The sequence below is a fragment of the Ammospiza caudacuta genome, chromosome 3, assembly GCF_027887145.1.
Source record: "Ammospiza caudacuta isolate bAmmCau1 chromosome 3, bAmmCau1.pri, whole genome shotgun sequence".
In the NCBI taxonomy this organism is placed as follows: domain Eukaryota; kingdom Metazoa; phylum Chordata; class Aves; order Passeriformes; family Passerellidae; genus Ammospiza; species Ammospiza caudacuta.
The window spans coordinates 59,027,453-59,052,726 of NC_080595.1; the positions used below are offsets into that span (position 1 = coordinate 59,027,453).

A 25,274-nucleotide genomic window follows, 5' to 3' on the forward strand; every position below is an offset into this window, starting at 1 on the left:
TCCCTTTAAAAACTCACTTTTATTAAGAGACCCAAATGAATACAAAAAGGTACAGATATTTTCCTTGAGTTTTAAGACTTTGTAAGTGTAGTTTCTAAAATATTGATCCCAGTATTTTGAAGTTATATCAATGCCTTCTTCTTTAGTCTGCTCTGGACTTGGCAGAGGTAAATTTCCAATTAGTGTGTTCTTTCTCTTTTTTTTTGTTCCAGAAGCTGTACTGCATCATAGATATCACCTAATTTTATCAAATGCTTATAGGTCAGGGATCTGGCATGTGTCATTTCACCTCTGAGAGGACATTTCCAGTGAGCATAGTTTTCAGTTTATACTTAAAAATGGATTTTGAGATGACTCAAAAGCTTCATGATAAATTACAAGTGACCTTTAAAATGTGATTTGGCAAGAATACTGCATGTTCAGTGTGTTACAGTATGGTCATCAGCAGCTGTCCAAAGAGGTGGTCAGCAGCTCTTCAGTGATGCAAGGTCAAGGAATATAGCATGAGCTACTTTTGTAAATAAGGTAGAACATAAATATTCTCTGACAAAGAGCTGTCAAGTCCTGCCTTCTGTATGAACTCATAATTGGAGTGACTTTTTGTGGATATGGAAAATAACAGGATAGCATTTCTCTTCGTGAAGAGAAGTAGTTCTGCTTACTCAGAACAAGGTGTCGGGATATTTGGATGTTGATCAAAGTTATGCCTATCAGTCCCTGTGTGATTCTGGTAGCACCATTTTATTTGTATTACACGCAAAATAATTGTCAAGTTCAATTCATGCTTGTGAATGCTCTGAAATCTTGAAATCTGCCATAACATGCTGTTTTAATTCAGCTCCTCTTTCTAGTATTTTAAATTGAAATAAAAGATTATTTCATCAAGCAAATATAATATTTTTTGCTTATCAAACACACAATGATTCCTGAATCCAAGTGCTAATTTGGAGGTTGGTCCTGTGCAGTGTGCTTTGGTCCTAATGCAATAAAATGTGCATGAGTCCATTTAAGCATGAACCTTATAGTGATTGCCCTTTTGCTTAAAGCAAGCATTTGCTCGAACACAGTGTGAATTGAAGCCGAAGTACTTAAAAAGCAGTGGATTTAAAACCTGTAAGCACTGTTATTTGTGAGAGACCTTCTCACTTGTAATCCTTTGAAGCTGTCCTCATAGGGCAAATTCTGACCCTGACTTCAAATAACATCTTCAGTTTTGGGATGTTTCCCCACAGAAGCAAAGGAAGGAGAGAGTCCTCATTCACATTTCTAACTGTATCAGCTTGCATAATTAAAGATAATACTCTTCCCTTTAAAGGATCTTTTATGCAAATCACCGTATTCATCATTAAGCAAAAACATGAGCTTGAGATTATAGGATCTAACTTTATTCCACATTCTGAAGCTTCCTGAATGCTTGCAAAACATTTCTTTCAGATGTGAAAACAAGTTTTAGGCTTCTGACAGTCATATTGGCTATGCACCAAACATGTGGTTTTTTAGTCTCCCTAATTCAGGGCACATAAGAAATGTTTCAATATCCAGTGTAGATTTCAGAAGGAAAAAAAAGTACAGTGCATTTAAGCTTCCCTCTTTACAATGTTTACTAAATACAGTATAATACAAGTAATAATTGTGTAATAATTGTGCTGTGGAAAGTTCTACTGTAATGTAACGTGCAATTACAATCCAGAAGTAAAAATTTACTCATCTAAAATGATTTCACTCTCAAGGAGCCAGCAGTTTTGGCCAGCTGGGTGCACGCTGGGTACAGAGCTGGTGGGGTAAGTTGTCCCTTCCACAGTCCATAAAACCCACTAAACAAAGGGAGCCTTCTTGAATTCTACTTTTTGTAGGCAGGTTAGAATAGGCTGCATCACCTATTCTATAGGAAGGATACTTTGAACATTTTTTTGCATGCAAAGAAATTCACAGACTCAGAAAAATTCAAAATGTAAAAAAATTATTAATGAATGAAAAAGCATAACTTTCTTTCTTTCTTTCTTTCTTCAGAGGACTGCTATTTTGAGTCTGTAACCTGTGATCAGCCAAATGCAGTGTTACAATCTTATCAGCAAATTCTGGGTGTGCTAGAACCATAGTGTCCACAGTGAAACATTGTGTAAACTCTGTAAATGGTTGTTCTTCTAGCAATGACATACATCTCTCCAGATGTGCTGCACACTAAAAATAAAGCAATGAAATCCAGACAGTAAATAGTATGCAAAATAATTTGCCTTTACAATAAGGAATACTTGTTGTTTACAGTAAATATTGCTTGTAAGCTCAATGTTTTTAGCATTATTTGTGAATGGGTGGATCTTGGGCTGGAATACTGTGGATCAGAGATCACTGCTAGAGTATCCCAAGGGATGCTGACCTCAGCAAAGGGATGCATGCTGCCAGTCTCCAAAAGCCTGGAAAATCTGGGAGATGCTAAGCGTTTTGCCCATTCACAAAAGCTGCTGAATCTTTGTCTCTCCCAGAAGAGAGACAAGAACTTGTTCTCCCTGCAGAAGCCCCCTCAGAATCAGGAGTCCTGAGGCTGGTATTGCCCAAGCCTTTCAGAAACAGCAAGCATATTTGCAATGTGGCGAGTGGACAGCTCCTCTACTTGTGGAAATTCTTTACCCTTAATTTGAACATGAAAAATTTAACAGGAAACTGATACCATATGACTTAATTTAGGTCCCATTTGTCTGTTATTTCCAAATCCTGAACATTTGTCATATCACTGCAATTAGTCTCCACTAAGCCAGGGGTTAGCTTGACATGACACACATATAAAAGTCAAGAATTCATGTAAGCCTCAACTAAATACTTCATCTTTATCTTCATATCCCAATTCATTATACAAACCCTGTATTCAGCCACAGATGTCTAAAATCTTGTTTTACTGAAAGACAAGATTTCAGTGAATAAAAGAAAGAATTAAACGTTGGTACAATTTGAGAAAAAACATTTGAAATAAGGAAATGACTAATCCCATAGGAAATCATGAAACTTAATTAAAAAATAGTTGTCATTCATACTGCTTATCTGGATAGCCAGAGCTAGAAAAATGAAACACGAGGAGCTCTGCCCATACAGCCTCAGCGGGTATTAAAACATGACTACCTGTTCTGCTGGCTGCTGACAGAAAAGCCTTTATAATTGTTATCATGCATTTAGTATGTTGTTCAAAACTTTGTTCATGAAGCTATATATACTTCACAATTTCTTTTTCCCGCACTGTGGGGAATTTGAAACAAGCATCCCCAATATGGAGTCTTTTCAGAGCAGATCTTTGCAATCAACAGAACAGGATGTCTACAGCAGCCAGGACTGCATCCTCTATGAGGTCTGCATCTAAGGTCCCTCAAACTGAAGGTCTTCTGGGATTATGGCAAGAAAGTGTGTAACAGGAGGTACTCTCTGAAAATGTAACAAAAACATGTGAAATCAAAACTTCTTAAAACAAAAAAAGGAACTGTGACATTTGCATTGATGTGCTGTGTATATCAGTAATCTCTAGTATCATGTTTCTTCAAGAAATTATTTCGTTTTTATGCGGCAGCATTTTTCCCTCTAAAATGAAGAGACAATGGCTGCAATTAAAGATACAACACTATAAATATGCAAGCATACATCAGAGCAGTAAATAAAAGCCAGCAGTGCACAGACAAGTGATCTCTCAAACAGAGGGATGTTGGGCTCCATGAAATCACTTCTCAATGCCTCTTGGCCAAGTATGTCCCCTCTGCAGCTGCAGACAGAGACTTCTCGGAGATCTTCATCATGCACAGAAAATTGTTGAGATAATTGAGGTTACTCCTAAGATGCACATGCGTGTTTGCAGCGAGGACGAAGCTCAGGATTCTGGGAAAGCTTTTATGATGGTTTCATAGGCGGGAGGCGGGGTTTGCGTGGAGTGGCAGATGCGGAGGTTGTTGTTAGACCAGTGGAATTCAGGTCGACTCAAGCTGTTGGTGGTGCTTGCCACGAGGGTTGTGGTGGTGTTTGTGGGAGTGAGGGTGATCAGCTGACTGTTCGTCTCCACGGGCAGGGGAGGACACTGCAGGAAAGGGTGGAAGGTGGATGCACGGAAGCTGGACTTCCTGGGGAAGGAGTTGGCCTGCTCCAAGGAGGCTTGCCGCTGGAAGGTCAGGCTGGCCAGGCTGAGGTTGCTCCGACGTTCACAGCTGCTGTTGCGGTAAAATCCAGTCCTGCCGGCAGTGTGGCCATGGGAGGAGGGTCTGGACCGACGGCTGAAGGATGAGGGGCTCCCCTGGGAGATGTGGGCACTGGCTCTGCGGCGGGACAGGCAGGTGAAAAATGCCCAGATGATCCCTCCAATCACCAGTCCAATCACCATGGACACTGTGAAGGCTATTGTTATCTGCTCTGAAATACAGCAAAAATTTATCTCAAAGTTAATGAAGTAACTCTGAACCATATTCCTGCAAGAGAATTAATTTAAAACGCCAACCTCCTTAAAAGATGAAATGGCCCTTAGGTCTTAGTAACACATGAACTTCACAACACATACACAACAGTTGAGGGTGCTCTTACTGCACAGTATTTTGGTGTTTTGTGGGGTTTTGGGGGTTGTTTTGGTGGTTTCAGTGTTTTGGTGGGGTTTGGGGTTGTTTTGGTGTTGTTTTTTTTCTTTTTTTGGTTGTTTGTTTAATTTGCATAATTCAACAACACCCAGAAAATAACATATATTTAATATCAGTTTCTTTACCAAGGCAAGGAAAGTCTTCAGCCTTTCCCAGAATCAGCCACTCATCAGCTCCAAGTGTTATAAAACTGCCAAGTATTTCCTTCTCTGGGCAATAGGAGGTGAGAATTTATGCAGACTGGTCCTTCTGTTATAGACCTTTATGTTCTGTGTGTACGTGTTTGCAAACCCACCTATTAAGACAGCGATGTACCCTCTGCCATGCTCTTAGTGGAGTAAGCTCTGTATTTGTTACGACATGAGAACACTTCCTAGCCTTTTACTGCTGAGCAACAGATAGTTTAAATTCTCACAGTAATTAATGTAAATGGCTACATCCTAAATAATTTTGGCCAGAGATAGCCATTTGTAATACTAAGTCTCTTTAATATTTCCTATCCCAAATGACCAATTTAAAGATGGATTAATCTGCCATTAAGAAAAGTAAATTTCTAGCTCTTTTAGAAATGTTTTCAAGGCCTACAAGATCTGAAAAAAAGCAAACAGAAAAACAAAACTGATGCCTAGGATTGTTTTGCACACAGTCTCACAGGATGGAGAGATGTGCTTTTTCTTTGTATATTTCTAAGAAGAGGACAGTTACTTCAGAAAACTTCACTTGGTTTGCAACTGAGCACCAGCATTATTGCTGTTGTAAAAAGTCCAGAGATATACTTGTAATCCTGGATAAGACTGAAATAAATGCAAAACCTTTATAGATCCTCTCAAAATTCAAGAAGGGTTTGGATTTAAAACAAGAAGGAACACTATGTTGACAACTGGTGGAGCAAAGAGGGGATAAGCAAAAAAATATCCATGGGACACCTTGAAACATGTTTGTTCTGTCTGTACTGTTCTCTCATATTTGTGAAGCATTTTTGTGAGAAAGGAAAATGTGTTCATTAGATAGAGGAAGGTAACTCCTAGAGCATACTGAACAGCAGGCCCAATAACACTGTGCCAGACAGAAGGTATTAACTCCAGGACTGGGATGCACACATTAGAGGCCAGAAAATGTGAGCTGAGACTAGGCTCAGAATTTTCTAGCAGCCACTAAAGAGTTTCCCCTGAATTTATGGTGCTGTACAAACAGTCATTCCCAAGAACTATAATAATGACAGTGCATCTGAGTTGTGGGACTTGGCCAAAGCAGGCGCTGAGGATGCAAGGAGAGTGAGCAGCCTGAGTGATGGCTATGGAGAGCAGCCAGCACACTGTGAAGAGGGAGGAGAGGTGCCAGGCAGGACTGACTTGCAGACAGAGGCACCTCAGTACTGGCACCCTGGAACAGATTTTTTTAAGTCAACTCTTAGCTTAGGACAAGACACTTCAGGAAAGGGGAAAGAAACATTATCTTTGCTTCCAGTACAAGAAATGTACATGTTTATTGGTTAATTGCACTTTAGGAAGCAGTCATTATTATCTTCCTTATCTACCTTCTTACTCTTCTCCCTTCAGGGAACAATTGCTCGTGCTGTGATTCATACTTGGAAGGCTCACAATCCTACTGTTCCTGGCCTGTAACCTCTGCTTTCAGGTAGGCCTATAACATTATCCTTTCAGAATGAAGACTGGCAAGGATAATGCATTGGATATTGTTGCAGGGGACTGCTCCCTCTCAGGAGCACTTTGGTGTCCTTTCATTCCAAGACAGATCAGTCTTGACCCTAAAAGACAAATTTTCTTTAAGCTCTAACTTCTACAACTCAAAAACTTTTGCCTGGACACACTAAAGACAAAGGGTGACTGCCCTGTCAGCTTTCTGCAAGAGCCCACAGGCAGCACCCTGCTCTACAACTCTTGGCTTCAGATCAGATCACTCATCAGCAGCCTTCTTCTTACAAGCTCAGTATGATTCTTCCCTTTATAAAACATCTTTAGAGACACAGCAGGACTTAGTGTGCCCCTTTTGGTCAGGAATAGCTTATTATGCCATTTTAATAGATTGAATACATTATGTTACTGCAAGATCCTACTCATACTCCCAAAGGTGGGAAGGGAGAGCCAGGACTGGGTGACCTCCAGTTGAATAAACCCCAGGGGGAGTCCTGAAGACAGCACTTCCCACGCACTACTGCTGTCCCTGCATGGCTATGGGAAAGCAGAGCAAGAAATAATCCTTTCTTGTGCTCATTTCTTCTGCATTTCAACTCAAATGCTACTTGGGTTATATTTGAAGCTGCCAAGGAATTCCCCAGGCACAGGGCTCTGTGTTGCCACTGGATGTCCCGGCAACTCTTTGGGCTCTCAGCTGGCAAAGGGGATCTCCATGGGGTTCAGCAGCCACCAGTGTAAGCAGAAACACAGCAAGCAGCACAAGTGTACCTGGCTCTGGGGTTGCATACATTGTTCCTGTATCTCTTGAGTCATGATTTGTACCACCTGCACAATCTAACCAGAATTTCACACTGTTAAAAGCAGATAGGGGAATTGACAAAAGTATTGAGTGCAGCTCTTCAGTCCTTCCCACGTGCTGTTCCCCTGTGCTGGAGGTACAGCACAGACAATTATCCCTTTGGATGATGGCGTCATTTTCTTTAACTTGTTTAGTCCTTTTATTTCTCTATCTCCATTTATGATGGAAAAATCGAGGGTCAAATTATTCCCTGATGAAGCACAGCTGGGTTTACACTGACTATTTCAGTTGCCAGGACTCCATATGCTCTCTTTTCCCTTTGTACCTACATTTAACACCCTTGGTTCTTATTACAGAAATATCACTAGACCCATTGGTTACAGACATTTCATTTTTTCTCATCCCAAAATCTCACTGAATTCAGTTGGAACTGTGGGTCACTATTGGGCAAAACTCATTCTTTGCTTACTCCCTGCAGAAGATGAATTTCACAGAAATGTAATTCCATTCTAAAACCTTATATTGTAGAATTGTAAATCTATGCCCATTGATTTCCTCTTTAGAATGTCCAACAATAACAGCCCTGAGGTACATTGAAGAAAATATTATCAAACAGAGAAAAAGATCAAAGGCAGAGTGGGACTTGCTGCACCTGGGATTTTGAGTGGAACAGCTGGCCTTCACCAAATTGTTTTTCTCTTCCTTAATCTGGGCAGCGCCAGAGCAGAGCTAGCCTTCAGGGGAGTCAGGATGACACTGATACAAAGTGTCTCCCAAGGGGCCATTGCAATAACTCACGGTTTCCTGAGAGCTGTGCCTGTCATTCTGTCCTCTGCTTTTAAGGAAAACAGTAAAATGAAAGATCTGGGGATAAGTTAGGGATGCTGCCAATAACAAAAACTACCCAGGGCCCAGTCCCCCAAATATGTTTTTGATCTGGATGTTTTCAGGCTGCAGCTCATTGTGCCACAACGGAAAAGATTTGATAGCTCACCTCAGTCAATTCTCCACTCTCACCTGTAACACCAGCTGAGGTGAAGAACAAAGGCTTTTAGCAACAATGCAGGACAGACTTTGAGGTACAAAGTCAGAAATGAAGGGCTAAGGTAAAAAAGCAATTGGATATCTTAGCCACTTTTCTATCTGTGGGACTTCCAAATGACCATACAAAAAAGGTTGGTATTTCAGAACCCACAGTAACACCCATAACTTCTTAATGTTACCCCCAGATCTGAACATCAAGTCAGCACATTTGTCAGCCCAACATCTATCCAGATCAGGCAATTTCTTCTGAAGTCTCTCTGTTTCCTCATCTCTAGTTTCTGCATGCAGTGTTATGGAAATGCAGTACTACAGGTTTGTGCAGGGGATTATTGCATCTGCTGTGAAAAACTTTTTCTTGGTCATTGAAGCTTTCTTTAAAAATTTCATAACTTTCCATCAACTATATATATTAAGGAATGGCATATATCCTATCAAATCAATAACTTCTGGCAAGTGCTTATCTCCTGACAGAATCCATACTGGAGAAATTTAGACACAATTTAGACATCACATTAGTAACACGTGATGACAGACTGGCTGATAAAATGTTTTTCCTAGTACTGGGCCCTGAAAATTTTTTTCCCATCTGGCCTGGACATCTGAAGCAGAGTCAACCAAAGGTAGCTCATACCAATCAGTAAGTCTTGTCAGAAGTGTACTGTGTTCTCTTCTTCCTCCCTTTGGGTTTACCTCACCAAAAAATAGCAATACAATCCCTATTTCAGTCTCTGAAATACTCAAAATCTTCATCAAATAGATTTGATTTTTGTGATAGAGTATCCTACTTCTATCATGTAGGCTTGCAGGATTCTTGCAGACATATCAGGACAACTTTTTAATTCTGTGAGTTCCATTTTCACATCAGCCATCCCTTTGAATTCAAAACACATTTGTGTTGGGGATTCATTTTCCCATGGAATCTCTCTCTTGCCCTCAGCTCTGGCTGCAATGAGCTGCAATAGGAGTTTGTTCCTTGACCTCAGGAAATCCTTGGGAGCTGTATATTTCCTATACCCTTATGATAAGTTCCCCAAGGTGTAAAATTAAGATGGGCACAGGATCTTCCTTCCCCCATGCTGACAAATATATACTTTGGAAAACTTTACAGCTGGCCATAGTGAGAGAGTAGTACCTTTCAAAATCATGTAAGCAGCGCCCCCAGTGAGAGCATCTCAGAGCATGAACCAGGGTAGGGTGGAGGAAGACAGGAGAAAGTACTGAATGCAAGGGAAAGAGAAATGGAAAAGACTCTTTTTGCTAGCTCTTTCTCCTTTATGCGATGTCATATGCCAGTTCCTCAAAACTTGTTTAAGTTGGTAAGCATTCCTCTCCCTACATGCACACACATTTGCACCAACAACTTCAGCTTGCCTTGCCCCAAAGCTGAAAAGTCTTGGTAACTAGAAGGGGGTTTGATTTCAAACATGAAAAAATCAGCTCAGCCTTTTTTTTTACCGAGATGATCTTTTCCCAAAATGAAAGCTCGGTGGCAAAAGCAGGTATAAAACACATGCAAACCAGGAGGGGAATTCATCCCTCACTCATCCATTGCTCAGCTTAGTATAGAGCACCAGCTAGTGTACTAAAGCATGAATTGCATTCCACATATTACAAAGCTGTTAACCTGATAGTATCAATGGTTCAGACACTATTTTTGAGGAGTCTCAGGTTTCAAGCGAGGTTCAGCTGTCATAAGCAGACCATCATAGCACAGTCTCTTCTGTGCAAAACCAGAGTGGAGCAGCCAGGGTTCATCAGAGCTTGAACAAACTCACAGCAACTTCCTAACAGCTCCAGTGCTAAGGTCAGCTCCTTGTCTGAGCAGCCAGGAGCCACTCTGGCAGTCACACTCACGCCACCAGAGCTGGGACAGAAGCCCTTTCACAGCTACACCCCCTGACCCACACAGTCAGGCCAGCTCTCCTTACCAGCTCAACCCCTGGGGTCCCGCAACAGAGTCTCAGAACTCTAGATCCTAAAAATCATTTAATCATGCTGCAATAACTAAATAACAAAGTAACAGCTTTAGCCTCCAAGAAGGGACCCAGAACAAAGGAACCTCTAGGCTTTTATGCCCTCATAGTCTAAGGGTGGGGAAATCTGGGGGGCTTGGCTCCTACTGTCTCCAAGAGTCCAAGTCCAATCCTGTGGCCCTTTTTATGGGAAAGGATCAGCAGGTCATGGGCTCCTGCCTTGGGCTCAGCCTCCTGCCCCCCTGAACACAGCCTGCAGCTGCACCCAGAGCTACCTGCACTGAATGGATTCCTCAACAATAGCAAATGTACATCTCTAATCTGGACAGGCTACTCATCCTCATGCATCCCAGGCAGTGAGTTTGGAAATGAAGTACACCTGGGGCCCAAAGAGCCACCACTTCTTCGCACTGCAGAAGGCTTGAAGCGATTAGCAACACTTCATCTTTTATGCTGGTTCTACCAGCTCAAAGAAATCATTTTAAAGCTGGGGCTAGTATCAGTAGCCAGCTCCTGTGCTACTGTTGTCATGCTGAGCTCGAAAAAGCAATTTCTTTATATCTGACAAGTGTTTATATTGCTATCTTCCCAATTGCCACTAATTGTGTTACCAAAACAGCCTCTCATTAATCATTTGTAGGCAGCCCATGATTCAGTTGGGTGGATGAATCAGTTGCTGCGTAATATCAGCCAGCTGTGATCTTAGTCATGGCAAAACTTCAGAAAACTTCACACATGACTCTTGTAAGATGACTGAGGGACAGGCTGCAGCACAAATTGGTTCAGGTGGTTGAGATGCCCAAAAAACAGAATCTGTAGAGGAAAATTAGCTGAAAGAAAAGCAGACTGTGCAGGCATAAGAACTAATAAGTGAGATAGAGTTGCTGCCAGAAATACCAGAGCTCTGCATTCAGATACACTTACTAAAGGGATGTTTTATTCAGCCTGTGCTACTGCAAGATTATTTTCTACAGAAACAGAGTAATTCTCCCACTTCACTTAATAACAGGCTTTTTTATGCCCACAGCAGATAAAATAAGAAGTGCTGAGTTTAAAATAAAGCAAAGGAAATTAAAAATCTGTTTCTAACTATGAGAACAGGTAAGAACTAGCATAGATAATCCAGGCATGCAGTGCATCCACCCCCAGTAAAGATTTTAAAAAGCAACATCAGTCAATCCTGTTAATCCTGTCTTGAAAACAGAAGGTAGAATAAATGACAGCTCAAGGTCCACACTGACATAACTGTGAAGTTTCTAAGATTTTCATTGATCAGGTAAGCAAACGGGCTCCAGAAGCATGAGAAAAATTATTAATTAAATGACAAGTTAAAAAAAAAAAAAAAAAAAAAGGTAGTCCGTGCTTTTGTATTAATGTTCCCTTTGAAATGTAGAGGGGCTGGTTGTTCATCAGAAGGTTAACTTCACAATTGAGGAACTATCCAGGAACAAGATTGCCCTCTGCTGGAAACTGATGCTGGAAATCGAAACTATACAGAAATCGCCTTCATTCCGGTAAAACAGGGAGCCAGAAGAAAACTATCGAAAAACATTCCAATGGAAGATTACAGAGATGTTCTTAGTACCTCAAAAACCAGAAAAGTTCTGAATTGCATCACCATAAACACTTAGGACTAGATTTTGCAGAGGCTTTGAAAGTGAAGTAAACCAAGGCACAGCAAAAGTGTTCAGAAGTTTAAAGATGTAAAGCTTGCACAGTTTTGTACCTTGATGCAAATATCTGTGATCATGGAGGAGCATAAGGCTAAGTCTATTCTTAAATTCATATTTCTTGACATCCACAGTGATGTCCAGAATGATCTTCATGGACCAGAGTACATTTGCTTTGATTACTAATATAATTCATTGTGATAAAAAGCCAGAGGAGTGGAATATGCCATCTCAATATCCCACAAACCAACTCAGAATTAATGATGTTCCCTTGATATTACTGGCAGTATATTTTTACTGGAATGACAAATAAAGAGTAATTGCAAAAATCAGAAGGAAACATCTAAGATAGAGATGTCAGCATGTTTAATTTAATGCCTTTGGCACAAATATGTAAAACAAAGCAAAGATTCCTTCAGGCATACTTTGCTACCATTTGGTTTCATTGTGATTCCTAATGCATTACAAAAGCAGTAATAGAGTTTGATCATTTCCGCATATGCAGCGAGCAATCCTCTGGCCAGACATTCTTACCCGCCTCACAAAAGCACAGCTAAGCTGTATGGCCTCTGCATAAACCTAAATCAAACACTAAATCACAATCTGACACAGCACAGTATGACATTAGACTTATTACTTAATTGATTAAAATAGTTTACACCTGAGAATAAATATCTCATAAATGAACCTTAAAATTATTCAGAATTTTCTAAAGCTCTTAAAATTAAGGATGAAATATTGAAATATGTAGCCTAGATTTAAAAAAACAGATGTAGAACATAGCACAAGGATTTGAAGGGGTTATTGGGAAGAATGTGAGGAATATATAGAAAATATCCTCAGTCCCACCATAGTAATTCTTTAGTCAGTGCCCGATCCACACACAGCTTCAGGTGGAGCCTGTTATTACTTTAAGAACCCACAAAAGCCAGGAAGTACACTGGAAGCCCAAGCCTTAGAAGAATATAGAGAAGAATATTTCAAAAGATTCAGAGTGAGAAGGCACACTCTGAGTGCCTGGAGACACTAGCTACACTAGAAAAGAAGGGCGACGTTTCAGCCTTCCCAGTGCATCCTATACACAGTGGCTCCCAAGGCCGTGCTGGCAATAGTGCTGAAAGCTCTGCTCATGTCCCTCTGAGCTCAAGAGTCCCTTTCTGTCACCTGAGAGGCAAGACCTTGTTTCTGCTCCTTGCTTTTGGCACTGCAATCTCTCTCCCTCTCCCCCTACAACCTGCTCATCTGTTTCCCTGTTTCCCAGGAGAGGAGCAACCTCCCCTTTACAGTTCCACACCTCTTACTCTCCATTTTGAATGCACATAATGTATTTAGCAAAGTATTGGAAGGTAACCCTTCCTATGGCAGACAAATTGGAATTAGATGATCTTGAAATTCCCTTCCAATCCAAACCATTCTATGATTCTACCAATTCAAACCATTCTATGATTTTATGATTAACATATATAAAATTAATGAAACATGTAGCATGGTGTCTTGGCAGAAGCTGAAGAAAATCTACTGAGGCTCAAAATTGTGAAGTTTCTCCAAAAGAATCCTCTCTCACTCATAACATAGTGCTTTCGAAATACTTCCACAGCGTGTTCTGCTGACAGCTGACTTCTGCATTACTTGTTCAGAAATAGACATTATTGAAAATACTGCTTACTGCTCTATTTACAATCTCATTATTTTTTGAAATTGCTAAAACAAGGACCTTCTTCAGGTGAAAATTTAAAAAGATGTACAAAGTCAACGAATGGAAGGAAGAGCTGTTTGTGAACTTTGCTGAATACTTTTCTAAAGTATTCAATAAACGAGTATTCAAGGACTATGAATAGGGATCTGTATTTTTTTTTCACTACAGTATTACCTGACCTACAACCAGAAATAAAAAAAAAAAATCTCCTGATTCATGTCTTCCTCTGGAAACAGGTGTAATAGTGAGCATTTTGAGAACACAGAAGTATGTTTATATGTGATAGTACTGTACTCTTCAGTTACATACCTGAGGTTCAAAACCTGACCCTTCTTTGTCCCAGTACTTTCTGGGTGAACATCAGTCTGTTTGGGAGAGTGCACCAAATATTTCTATGAACATCTATATCAGTTTGGGCTAGGGGATCCAATTAGGCAGCAGTCATAAAAAGTCTGTGCAACCACAGGCTAAGAAATGCTGACATAATTTCTAAATGAATGGATCACTGATCAGGAGTATTAGTCAACTCTTCCTGCCCCAGGACAATTGATCCAGGCTGGAGACTCAGTATGAAGTGGGATGTTGTGCTTGTCTCACATGAGACAGTAGTGTCTGAGATGCTGTATTTTTACCAGGCTGGCCCAGGTCCTGCTTGCCCTCAGATTCCTACACTTTCCAATTAACAGAGTCATCAATAGCTTCCTTCTGTGTTTATATTGTGCCTGCATAACTTATGCACTTCCCACAGAAGCCACGTGTTTGCTGGGTTGATTGACCTTCCCTTCCCTAGATAACAGAGAGGTGGTATTGATGTAACATAATTTTTAAAAGCAAAAAGTTTAAAATTAACAGATGTCACTCAAATGGTGAAACAGGTCATAAGTGTGTGTTAGGATGCTGGATTGTGAAAGCAAATGTCCAAAACAGGGAATTAATTTTCTTCTGCAAATAAGGTGCTGGAGAAGCAAGGCAGAGTCCTCTGGTGAGAAATAGAAACTGCCATGGCTCTTTCCTTCAGCAAGCATTTGTCAGATCCCAAAGAAGTTTATATGTTATATTAAACCAACTATTTTTTTTCCTCTCCCCCATTTATTTTGCTGAAAATTTCCCAGATGTTATTTCATAACAATGCTCTATATATTTGTATCGTTGATGGAATTTGGTTGTGGTTATTTAACAGATAAATCTTAAAATACGATTGTCTCCTCTTCAATATGTGAAAATCAAATTATTGTATTTCCTGCCTCTTCAAGTAGAAGGGAATAAATTGTGTTAGAAAAATAATTTCAGATTGCTTGGTGCAAACTTCGGTACAATAAGAACAATATCTTTCAAAATCAGAATAAGTAGATTTTTTGTATAAGTGAAACTTCCTCCTTGTGAAGCAGGGGAAAATTAAATTGTTGATAAATGTTGATAATCTTTTCTGACTAGTTCAAAATTTTCTTTTTTTTTTTTTCCAGACAAAAGGATATGGCTATTGAATGAAAATAATTTTAGTAAGAAAAAGATTCAGTCTTGAGCCCAAATTTTGCCTTGTGCTTCTGTTTTATTGATTTTGGACATTTCATTCCCCCTTCATGCTTCAGATTAATCTTCTGTATAAGGGAGGTGGTACCACACACAACCAGTCATAAGGCTCATAAAGATTTTAACAAATATTATAAACTCATTTTACTCCTGTTTAAAATGAATCACAATGGTAAAATGGGAAATTGCGTATAAATACAGAGCATTTTCCTTCAATAAGTTCTGCAAGAAGAACTGAGGCAGGACCATGGCACCCGCAGTGTGCTGACCAGCAGTTGTGAGTATGAACACTCTCAGGCTCTAGCAGGTGACCATGCAGCCTCAGGGCATTTGTCCTGGGGAGAGCACAGAGCCCTAAGTTGCTTTGGTTTGTGACACTTTCACATTCCAAAACATTCCCTGGTGTAGTGCTTGAAAGAAGAAATAGACTTTGTTTCCTACAGACCAGATTTCTGCATTTGGTGGGTAAAGAATGATGCTTCTGGCAGCTCGTGTAACAACAAGGAGCACCATATAATCAGTCAATAATGTAGGTGTAATTGCTAAAATGTGTGCATGCTGTGTGCTTGATTATTATTTAAATAATACTCTGAAAAACCTTTTCCTTTTCTTTGTACTACCTCAGGTTTGTGTCCTTCCTGCTAAAGATGGCAAAGCATTTGATAAATCAACGGCTGCATAGTGGGGTGGGTAAAGCAGAAAAGCAGTAATGGGATGCCACAAAACACAGCCTGAGGATGACAGACTCACTTTAAAAGAATAATTTATATACCAGGAAGAAATCGTGCTCCAAATAGACAGAATGCAAGAATAAGACAGGTTTCTTCTCTTTGTGACATAGTTTGTTGCTTTCATCCAACTACAGTAATAATATTCTTTTCTTTGGGCTTGCCAGAATAAGGACAAAGAAAAAAATAAGTTCCTCATTAGTATCTACTTTTATCTCTCTGACAGGCTTGCACATAAGATCTTGGAATGCATTTACATATTAACTTTTTCAGTCTAAGCCTCTCTCAGTCAGACTTTCTCAATACCTGACTATGGTTATGGTCCCCTTCACTTCAGTAATAGAAGCCAAAACTTTCATGTGTTCATCAAATCTTTTACCTGATAGAAAAATACACATAATGATAATAAATTTGGGATAGTTTGATGATTCTTGCCCTTCAGAAGACAGTATATGACTTCTGAAGCAAAAAGCAAGGCCGCTCCAACAAACAGTACTGCCATGTACAGGAGAAGTCTTAGTGAAAAGTTGCATACAGATCAGCTCTTCCCAAACATAGCTGAGGATAACAGGAACATGGGATATCTTGAAGCTGAGAAGGGGAAGATGAGCAATGCCTACATTTTTAATTACATAATGGATCATGGATTTATTTCTTTTTTTATATGAAAATATTTCTGGAGGACTTCAGATGAGGAGCTAGGGACCTTGAGTGTTACAAAAGAATAAGATTCATTTCTGTCATGCTGGCACTGCAGAGCTGATGTTCAAATGCAGTTGCTGCCATTGCTAACGCCTCACCATCACATGCTGCCTTTTATCTTCCACACCCTTGTTGCCACTGCTCTCAGAATCACCACTATTTATATGACTGCTGTGTCCTCTTTGAGTCCCTGGCCCAGGCTGCTCTGCTGCTGCCTTGTGACCCATCCCAAGTCAGCCCAGGGGAAGTGGAAAGGGGAAGATCTTCTGGTGAAACTGACCTGATAGATAGGACAATAAAGTCTTCCTTGTAGAGATCTTAACAGATTGAAGCAGAGGAAAGGTGGTGGGTTTCACTTGCCCTAGAGGTTTTCTGGCAACCATGTTTTCTGTTCAAATTATGTGGCATACTTAAATCAACTTCAGACTACTTGATCACTTGATATGTGATTTATTTATGTGATATTTTCTATATCTCTATCAGAGGATTGTCATGAAGATCAGTGTCTCATCTGAAGTGGAAAAGAAAGCAACTGAAATATCTGTAGCTCTGGAAGCCATGCAGCAAAAGTTACTCTGATGCTGCTGGGCCTGTGAGGATGCACAATCCTACAGCCCTTTCCAAGAGGGGGGGAAAAAAAGGCTGTCTTAGTTCTTATAAAGGTGAAGCTGAATTTTACTGGTGTTGACCTGTGTTCTCAGGGTCTGTCTGACGTCCCAGTGTGTGCCATTTGCAACAAAAGCAAAACTGGCCCCTATTCTAAAAACTCTGCTGAGATGTATGGGATTTTCATAGCCCTGATTTCTGCAAATTCAGTGTGCAGGGACATTGCCATAGTTCTTCATCTATATGAACAAGGTTACTCATTTAAGGTAAATACTTGGTGAAGCAATCTGGAACTTCGCTATAAAGCTGTGGCATCATGTAGCATTTCACTGAGGAGCAGGAAGGAGAACATGTGGATACTCTAGATTTAAAGCTGGTAATAAGAAGGGAAACATTTCAAAGATTAAACATTAAAATAAAGATCTCACTGTCTTTCATAGTGTTAAGTGCATCATATTTTATATCTGTGTTGAACATCTGCTTCTCAGCTAAATCTACTTGAAATAATCAGAGTGTTTACAGGAAACCTTTGCAAAGTCAGAGATGTTTTTCTATCTGATCATGTGTCATATTTTACCTCATCATTTTTCTCTTGAGAACATTCTTATGAAGAAGCACAGGGAAATTATCTCTGATTTTCAAATAGGGACCTGAAACATTCTATCCATTCTACCTGATACCATCTATCTTCTCTACCAGAAACCCAACCAAAACCCTGTCTTCTGTTATGCCTATTTCCAAAAACATATTTAAGGGAGTCCAGCTTGTTCTAAGTTCAAGTTGCCTGTAGGAAAATACAACAATTTAATTTCTCAATGAATTTGGGAAGAGTAAAGGTATTTTACTCCATGTTAAGAACCCTGGCTCAGGAGTCTGAATACATTTTGAAGTTGATAAAAATTTCTGATAGGAGAAGTGTGAGAAGGCTTTATGTCACCATTGCCTTTACTCAACACAGCTACACATCCACTAAGCCAGGTATGCTTCCAAGTGTCTTATTTGACAGAATTGGAAATCTGCAGTCCCAAGGACATGATCTGTCCACACAAGACTGACACAAAGGTGTATAGGCATTCCCTACTTCTGCTTGCACTATACCTTCTAGTATGCACTCACACCATGCACACATTTTGCACATACTTTAAGGAAATTTTGCTCTAATTAGTCCATCTGACCAATATCTCCTGGGCTAAGAAACAAGGCTGTATTTTTCAGCCAGTTTTCCTGGCCATTTCATGTAGTGAATTCTCACAGCTTTCTGACTAAACTAGGAAATCCCTCCTTATTATTTACTGTTTTATGTTAGACTACTTCTCCATGGGGTTGCCCAAATTCACATGCCACTGACTGATACTAGAATAAAACAATGAGGAAGGCATTTGGATTTTACACCCTTCAAAACAAGGTCTTATTCTACCATCAGTAGATATACTTGGCTTTGAAATAAAAATGCAAGATAAACTGCTATTTGTTATTAGAAGACATAAGAGTACAGAAACATAGTTTGAGTCATGTAAAATTTTTGCCATTTTAAAGGCTTCATCTTGAATGAGTAAAGGAGAAAAATTTTAGTCAGAAGATGAAAGGTTAGGCAAGCAATAAAGAACTATGACTCTAGGAAATTTATAATTGTAAATCTGGAAGCCTGAGCTACTTATTTGATTGTAAAAGATAGGTGAGGAGTCAGAAGAAAGGTTTGTTTGCACACAATTAACTCTCATATCAACTCCATCATTATGGACACTGCTCAATGTCTGCTCAACGATTTGAGCCCCTTAATATCATAGACCATGAGCTAAAATCCCAAGCTGCAAGTAAGTCCTGAGCTGTGGATCAGTAGCCCTGATGAGGCAGAATTCAAACTCTGGGATTCAAGCGTTAAGCAGACTTGCTAAAACAGTACTTGATAAAGCCCTCTGGGAAATCTGAGCAGGAAAATGGTTGCTGCAGATATTGTCAGTGTATGCCAGATGGGGAGCTACAGACTCAGTGTGCAGACTGCATTTTACATATATATATGGCTGGCTGTGACACAGGAAAAGTTTTAATACAGGCTCCTGACCAAAGAACTCAGACATATTCCTTCAGATATGTCTGACTTCACCAGATCAATATGGTTCATTCCTTCCTCTGATAGCATTTCCTTAGATCGTTCTGCTCCTTTCCCTCCCTTTCACCATATATTAATGAATTTGACTTGCTTTTCATTTTTATTCTTATTGGGTAATCATAACTGGTTTTTGTATAACATTTTAACTAAATACTAAAACCCAATAAGGTTAAAGAAATTAAAAATTGGCAGTATCAATTATAACTGGAATTCAATTTTCATTTTTTGTCCCCAGTTGTAAGGCTCTATCCTTGCTTTAGGTCTCTGCTTTCTAAGAGTACCTATTATTTTAGAGAAACCTATTATTTTGGATAGGCACTGTAAGGAATTATTCCCTCAAACACTACAACAGGGCAGTATGATGAGGTTGAAAGAAAGTATTTTGCCTCTCACTGTCTCTGTTCTCCTATTGGGGCTGCTTCCAACACAGGAGCCTGTAAAATCTGAAGTCTTCTGACTCCAGCATGATAATTTCAAAAGGAATAAGCTCATTTTTTCACATCCCATTTCCAAACTTTTGTAGGCATCAGTGATCTAACCCAAAGACTCTGCAGAAAGAGATTATATCTCCTGGGAAAAAAATTATTCCCTGTGCTCTGAATTCCTTATGATGTGTGATATAGTGCCAAATATTGCGCTTTTAAAATTACTGGGTTTTTTTTCCAAATCACAGAGAATTGACAAAACAAAAGAGATAAACTGTAAGGAAAAACTTCAGGCAATGCAGTGTCTGCAATCACCTTGCTCTATTTTGGCTCATTGCCATGAATTAAAATATCAGGAAGAATGAATGCACACACTAGGGTGATTTTAAAAAGGGAGAAAAGAGAATTGAAGAATAATAACAATTCAGGAAATACAACCTTGAGGTTGATAGAGCACCTGAATCCAAAGCTCTAATTTTGTTGTGTTTTTCTCCCTCTTTTTTCCAGTTCAACCCTGAAGGTTTTCTCTACAAAGAACAAATCTTCAGTGGTGTAAATCATCTGCAAGTGTTTCTATGTCACAACTTTACTTCCTCCTTTCTGCCAGGAAGAGAGTTGCATTGTCAGCTTATTGAAGTCCTCTGCCAGGATAAAATGCAATGCCAGGATAAAAGCCCTCTGGGTGACTCTGGTTCAAAGACTCTGGTCTTTTTCTGTCATCAAAATAGGAACAGTAGTGGCCTGTAAGAAGATCCCACTGCCACATCTGCTGTCAGGTGCTCCACAGCTGGCTCCAGCCTGCGGTCTTTGTGCATGCACATCTCCAGCAGGACAGCTGGGGCAGGGCCCAGAGCCTTTTTGGCGCTGCTAAAGTGTGAGTGGAAAGTGTGCACAGTACGGGAACAGGAGCAAACAGAATGAGGGCAGACCAGCCAGTGGCTCTGCTGGAAATGGGCTCCCACAGACATCCAAGTGTCAGCCAAGAGGTTTAACCTGCTGCACCACACAGGCCACCACAAATGCTGCTTTTCCTACCTGCAGGAACAGAGCTGGATCTCTTGCTTATGCTTCAACTCTGCCATGAATGCCACTCATGAAGGATCCCAGAAGAGGAATCATGTCCCATGGCTGTCTAGGCTGGACTTTGCAGTGCCCAGCAGCTGTGATACTGATTGTGCCAGTGCTGCCCTTGCCAAGTATTACCCCAGTGTACAAAGGGAGTGATGCACAGCCTTAACCACCATTATTGCTACACCAGTAACATGATAAACACAGCATGAGGCATTAGAATATGCTCATCCCAAATGCCAGTTTCGTCAGCAGAGCACATGGTCTGACTTCTTTCAAACAAACAGACACATTTTAATGAGGAGAAGACCAGTGGGTTGAGGGAGGGACAAGGCAAAACTTGATATATTTTAAAACATGGGTGCATTTGTAGCCTATGAGGCCAAGCAATTTTGCCTATAGTGTGTGCCAAGCAGTTTGCAATCTCAAAATGCTGGAAGCCAGCTGATGTATGGCATTATTTCCACACACCAAATAAATAACACCCTGGATTCTGATTCAAGAAAAGAAAAATGTCCTTAATGTTTTAAAGTTATTAAATGTTAATGTTGCATTTTTAAATAGCCACTTGAGTAAAACTAGACTGAAGGGTAGTCTAGGGATCTAACTTAATGTTGATTAAAATCTGCTTGCACTTTTTCTCTCTGCTACTGTCACATTGATCAAATGTACTATTTAAATTAAATTTCCTGATCTGAAATTATATTGCTATCTATGCTGAAGAAATAGGATTGCCTTGAAGACATTTATTGTATTTACTTGTGTGCAACTGAAAATGCTTTTAGGAATTACAAGAAATGCACTCCTGGTTTAAGTGGAAACATCTTTGCTCCCACTGTTATCTTATAAATCAAAATGAACTCAATAAAGTCTATATTAAAACAGTAAAAAGTGAGATTATTTGTTGATGAATGAGTATCAAACCTTGAATTTCTCACTCAGCTATTATTAAGCCTCCTTTTGAAACTAGTAATAAAAAATATAATCCAGACTTTCTGTCTACAGTTACAATGTGATTTCAGCAGTGCTGAAGTTCAGCAGGGACTGCCTTTAAGTGCTTCTCTGCTTACCTCTTCCAAAGTACCATACCATGGATTCCCACTGCAAAGGAAGTGGGCAGCAGCTACAAAGCTTCACAGAAGCTGGCACCTGATAGAAATGAGCTCCTGCATCCTGGCAGAAGCTCAGACAACTTATCTGAAACAGACATGGATATCTACAAAGACTTTGCAAAACATCTGTAGTAGGAAAAAGTTGTAGCCAAGTGAGAGTCAGGATCTAAATTTTTTGCTTATGACACATTACACAGAGGGCATTTGCTGACAGGGCCAGGAATTCTATCATAAACTCATTAATTTAAAACAGAAGAACAGTTTAATATTTTTCTTTTCCTAGCAGAAGTGATTTTAGGCCAGCAAAACATGTTTTTTGCTTCCTTTGTTTTCCTCCACTGCATAATTTAGCATTCCAAAACTACTGCAGATTGATGATGGTGGCATCTGAATTCAAAGAAGAATTCCTGCAAGGTCTACAGCTAAGCATTACAGTTATTAACTCTCCAGTCTGCCACTGATTGTAAAGAGAGCTTGCAAAATCAGCTTGTACTGATTTTTTAAAAATATTATAATTTTTAAAGATCTTTGCACGAGAAAAAGGATTTAGACTACTTAGACAACTCACACAGAATGACTTATACTGAGGTGTTTATATCTTATTTTTTCTCAACACAGCTTGCTTAAGGCATGCTTGCACTGGCCTGGAGCAACTGTAAAATTATTTATTTGTGCTCACACATAAGTAAGCAGTGGACAGCTTAGTTTGTTAATTGTTCTAAAATTCTTAGAGTCACTTTTAAGAAGCTATTGTGTGAAGTTATCACTGGAAACTGGACAGCTATAGAAAACAGGATGCCTGTATATTTTCAAGCATAGGAAACCAGTTGTTAGACAATAGATGATTTATAAAATCATAAGAGATTAAATATCATTATGAACAGTTGCTTTGACTGTTTTTACCGCACTGATTTTCTCCTCACAAACTTAGTCCCTCTCAGCAAACATTTGTGCCTATGCTGAAGTTTACACTTTGGCTGAGTCCATGGAAGATGCTGAGAAGTCACACATGCAGGGAGAAGAAATGTATCATGGTAATATAGTAACATTCACTGTACTGCATGGTGGGTGGCTTAGAAAACAGTCTTTAAGCCATGTCCTAAAAAATCAGTTCAAAGCACTGCATTCTTATTTAATAAAGAACTAAATTTTATCTATATCTATTATGTGTAGGTTTGTTTGGTTGGTTTTTTTTTTAACTCAAGTCATGTATTTCCAGGATATCAGGAAACACACTTCTATTGTTTTAAGTGATGTTTCCATATGGTGAGCTTATGTCAGTCATCATCTTCGAACATATACTATAAAGTCACCCTTCCTAGTCTACCATACATGATGTACCTACAGGAAATAAAGAGAAAATTATATTCGCTCCTCTAAAATCTAGCAGAAAAGTAAGAAAAATCTGAGAGGCATCTTCCCTTTCAAGAACCATGAAAGCTCTTCACAAAAACTCCAGTTTCTGAGGTTCATCTGCCGTCAGAGCTTAAGCAGATGGGATGTGGTCAGGGCTGGGTACAGTGTCAGACCAGCCAGGTGAGCAAAGAGGATGAAAGGAGGTGCTGGCCCTTTCAGCAATAAGTCTGACATGATGTGTCCTGCTCTGTGTTGTCAAATGCAGCAAGTTTTTATTCTGAAACAGCCATTTTAGAATTACATCCATCTTCACTGTAAAAAAATGATTGTTGTTCTTCAGAGTCCAGCAGACAACCTCCAGACAAAAGACTCGGAAACAGTAATAACTCTAATTTTTCCACAGTTAATCAAAGTGTTTATCAAAGATAAATATCAGTACTCTACTATTTAGATACTCTTAGAGTACTGATAAATCTCAGTACTCTACTCTAAGAGTATCACTCTACTCTTTAGCCCAATACACAAAAATTAAGTGATTCTTTCGTGGTCTCTCAGTAGGAAAATATATGTGTGACTGCAGGAAGCCTAGATGGCATTCAACAGATTCTTGTTCCTCATAACAAGAAAGAAAAGGGACTTCTTTCCATCCACTGATATGGGGGTTTTTTTCACTCTTTTCCAGTGGCACTTCTGTGCAACTGAAGTTGTATTTAGCTGATGCATATTAATTTTTAGTTTTAAATAGTGGTCAGATTCCTGGAGGGATCATTGCTCAATAGCAATAATATAATAGAGAAAAGCAGATATGTAGTTAATTCTAAGCTAATTGCTAATAAATGTTAAGATTAAATGTAGCAAGCAACAGAAGGAATCTTTGGAGGGAAAGATTTTCCACAGCAATTGCTCGGAATCCTTTAAGATCAAATCAATCTAATTATCCTGAATGAATTTCATTATAACATATACTTTCACCTCACACTGTACATTTCAGTTTATGAACTATTCCCAGATTTGGGTGAAAGAAAATAGCCATAATAGATAATAAACAAAATACAGATTGAGGGGAAAAAAAGGAAAATCTCACCATAAGGCAGCACAAAAATTTACAAATAACTTTTTATTCTGGAGGAAGAAGACTTTATGCCAAATGTTGAAACAGATTTAGCCTTTGCTATCCCATTTTCATCAAGAGATGAAACAGATCATGTCTGCTCTGTAGGTACATCCATTAAGCAGTTGAGAATGTCTGCCTGGTCTGACTATTGACTGAAGTCGGTGGACACCTTTTCAACTGACTGCAGTAATGAACTTTTACAAACAATCAATTTTGCCCTGGCAGCTTCTGTTGTCTTCATTCATTTAAAAAATGATAAAACTTTGTCAAAGAAACATTTGGAAAACAGTCTTATCACTGCAGGAAATACAAAACCTATTCATTACTCTTTGCATCCAAGATTGAGCTTGAAAGTATATACAGGTATATTTTAAGGCAATCCACAACAAATATCTGCATCTACATTAGGAATATAAAATCAATATCCTTACCCCAAAACTTTGGTGGCCATGTGAGTGGAGTAAAAGTACTGTTCCTATCCATAACATCCAAATAGCGAATACAGAATGGTACGTCCACAGAGGAGCAATAGTTTTCTGAATTTTGAGATTTTTGCACTAGAAGCAAAGCTTTTGTGCTGCCACGGAACTGTGTTGTTTGCCTGAAAGGAAATGGATGTATCACATTTCCTGCTTCTGGACTCGAATTAGTAAGTGCTTGCCTTATCTTGGAACACCACATGGTTCCCGAGACAGGGAAGTAGTTTCCTTCTCGTCATTTCCTCAGTCAGAGCAAATTGACTCAGAACAATACCAAATCACCTCCTTCTCTGAAACTTTTTGATAGAGAGATGAAAATTCCTTTCTCTTTCCTTTAAGGATTTTCTATGTTGAAGATATTCCTTCAACACCCAAAAGCACTTGTATATGGGTAGGAGTTTTCAGTAAGAAAGAAATGCATCCAGAGGTTTTTAATGGACACCAATTCTTTAGGATATTAATTTAGGGTATGAGGATGGTTTAGTATTACCCATTGTTCCTTGGCTGGTTTGAGGAACTAGCTGGGCCTGACAGTGTAACTGTAAATTTTTTCCTTTCCACACCCCATTCTAAAATATGAGTTCCCTGGAACACAAACAAGCTTTG

At 39.4% G+C, this 25,274-nt stretch overlaps 1 protein-coding gene across 1 annotated transcript; it reads right to left on the reverse strand.

Moving 5' to 3' along the window:
• Positions 1-24,870, reverse strand: MYCT1 (MYC target 1). The gene is made up of 2 exons (XM_058801182.1): positions 24,621-24,870; positions 1-4,380 (listed from the first exon to the last, which is right to left on the reverse strand). The coding sequence occupies exons 1-2, from the start codon at positions 24,868-24,870 to the stop codon at positions 3,848-3,850; spliced, it is 783 nt and encodes a 260-aa protein (XP_058657165.1). The 3' UTR covers positions 1-3,847.
• Positions 24,871-25,274: the final 404 nt, after the last annotated feature.

What these genes read in the sequence shown, in the direction of transcription:
- MYCT1 (XM_058801182.1), bottom strand. Translation starts at nt 24,870, where the DNA reads ATGTGGTGTTCCAAGATAAGGCAAGCACTTACTAATTCGAGTCCAGAA. An exon ending in ATGGCCACCAAAGTTTTGGG is followed by an intron (nt 4,381 to 24,620) that starts GTAAGGATATTG and finishes GCTGTATTTCAG; the next exon opens with AGCAGATAACAATAGCCTTC.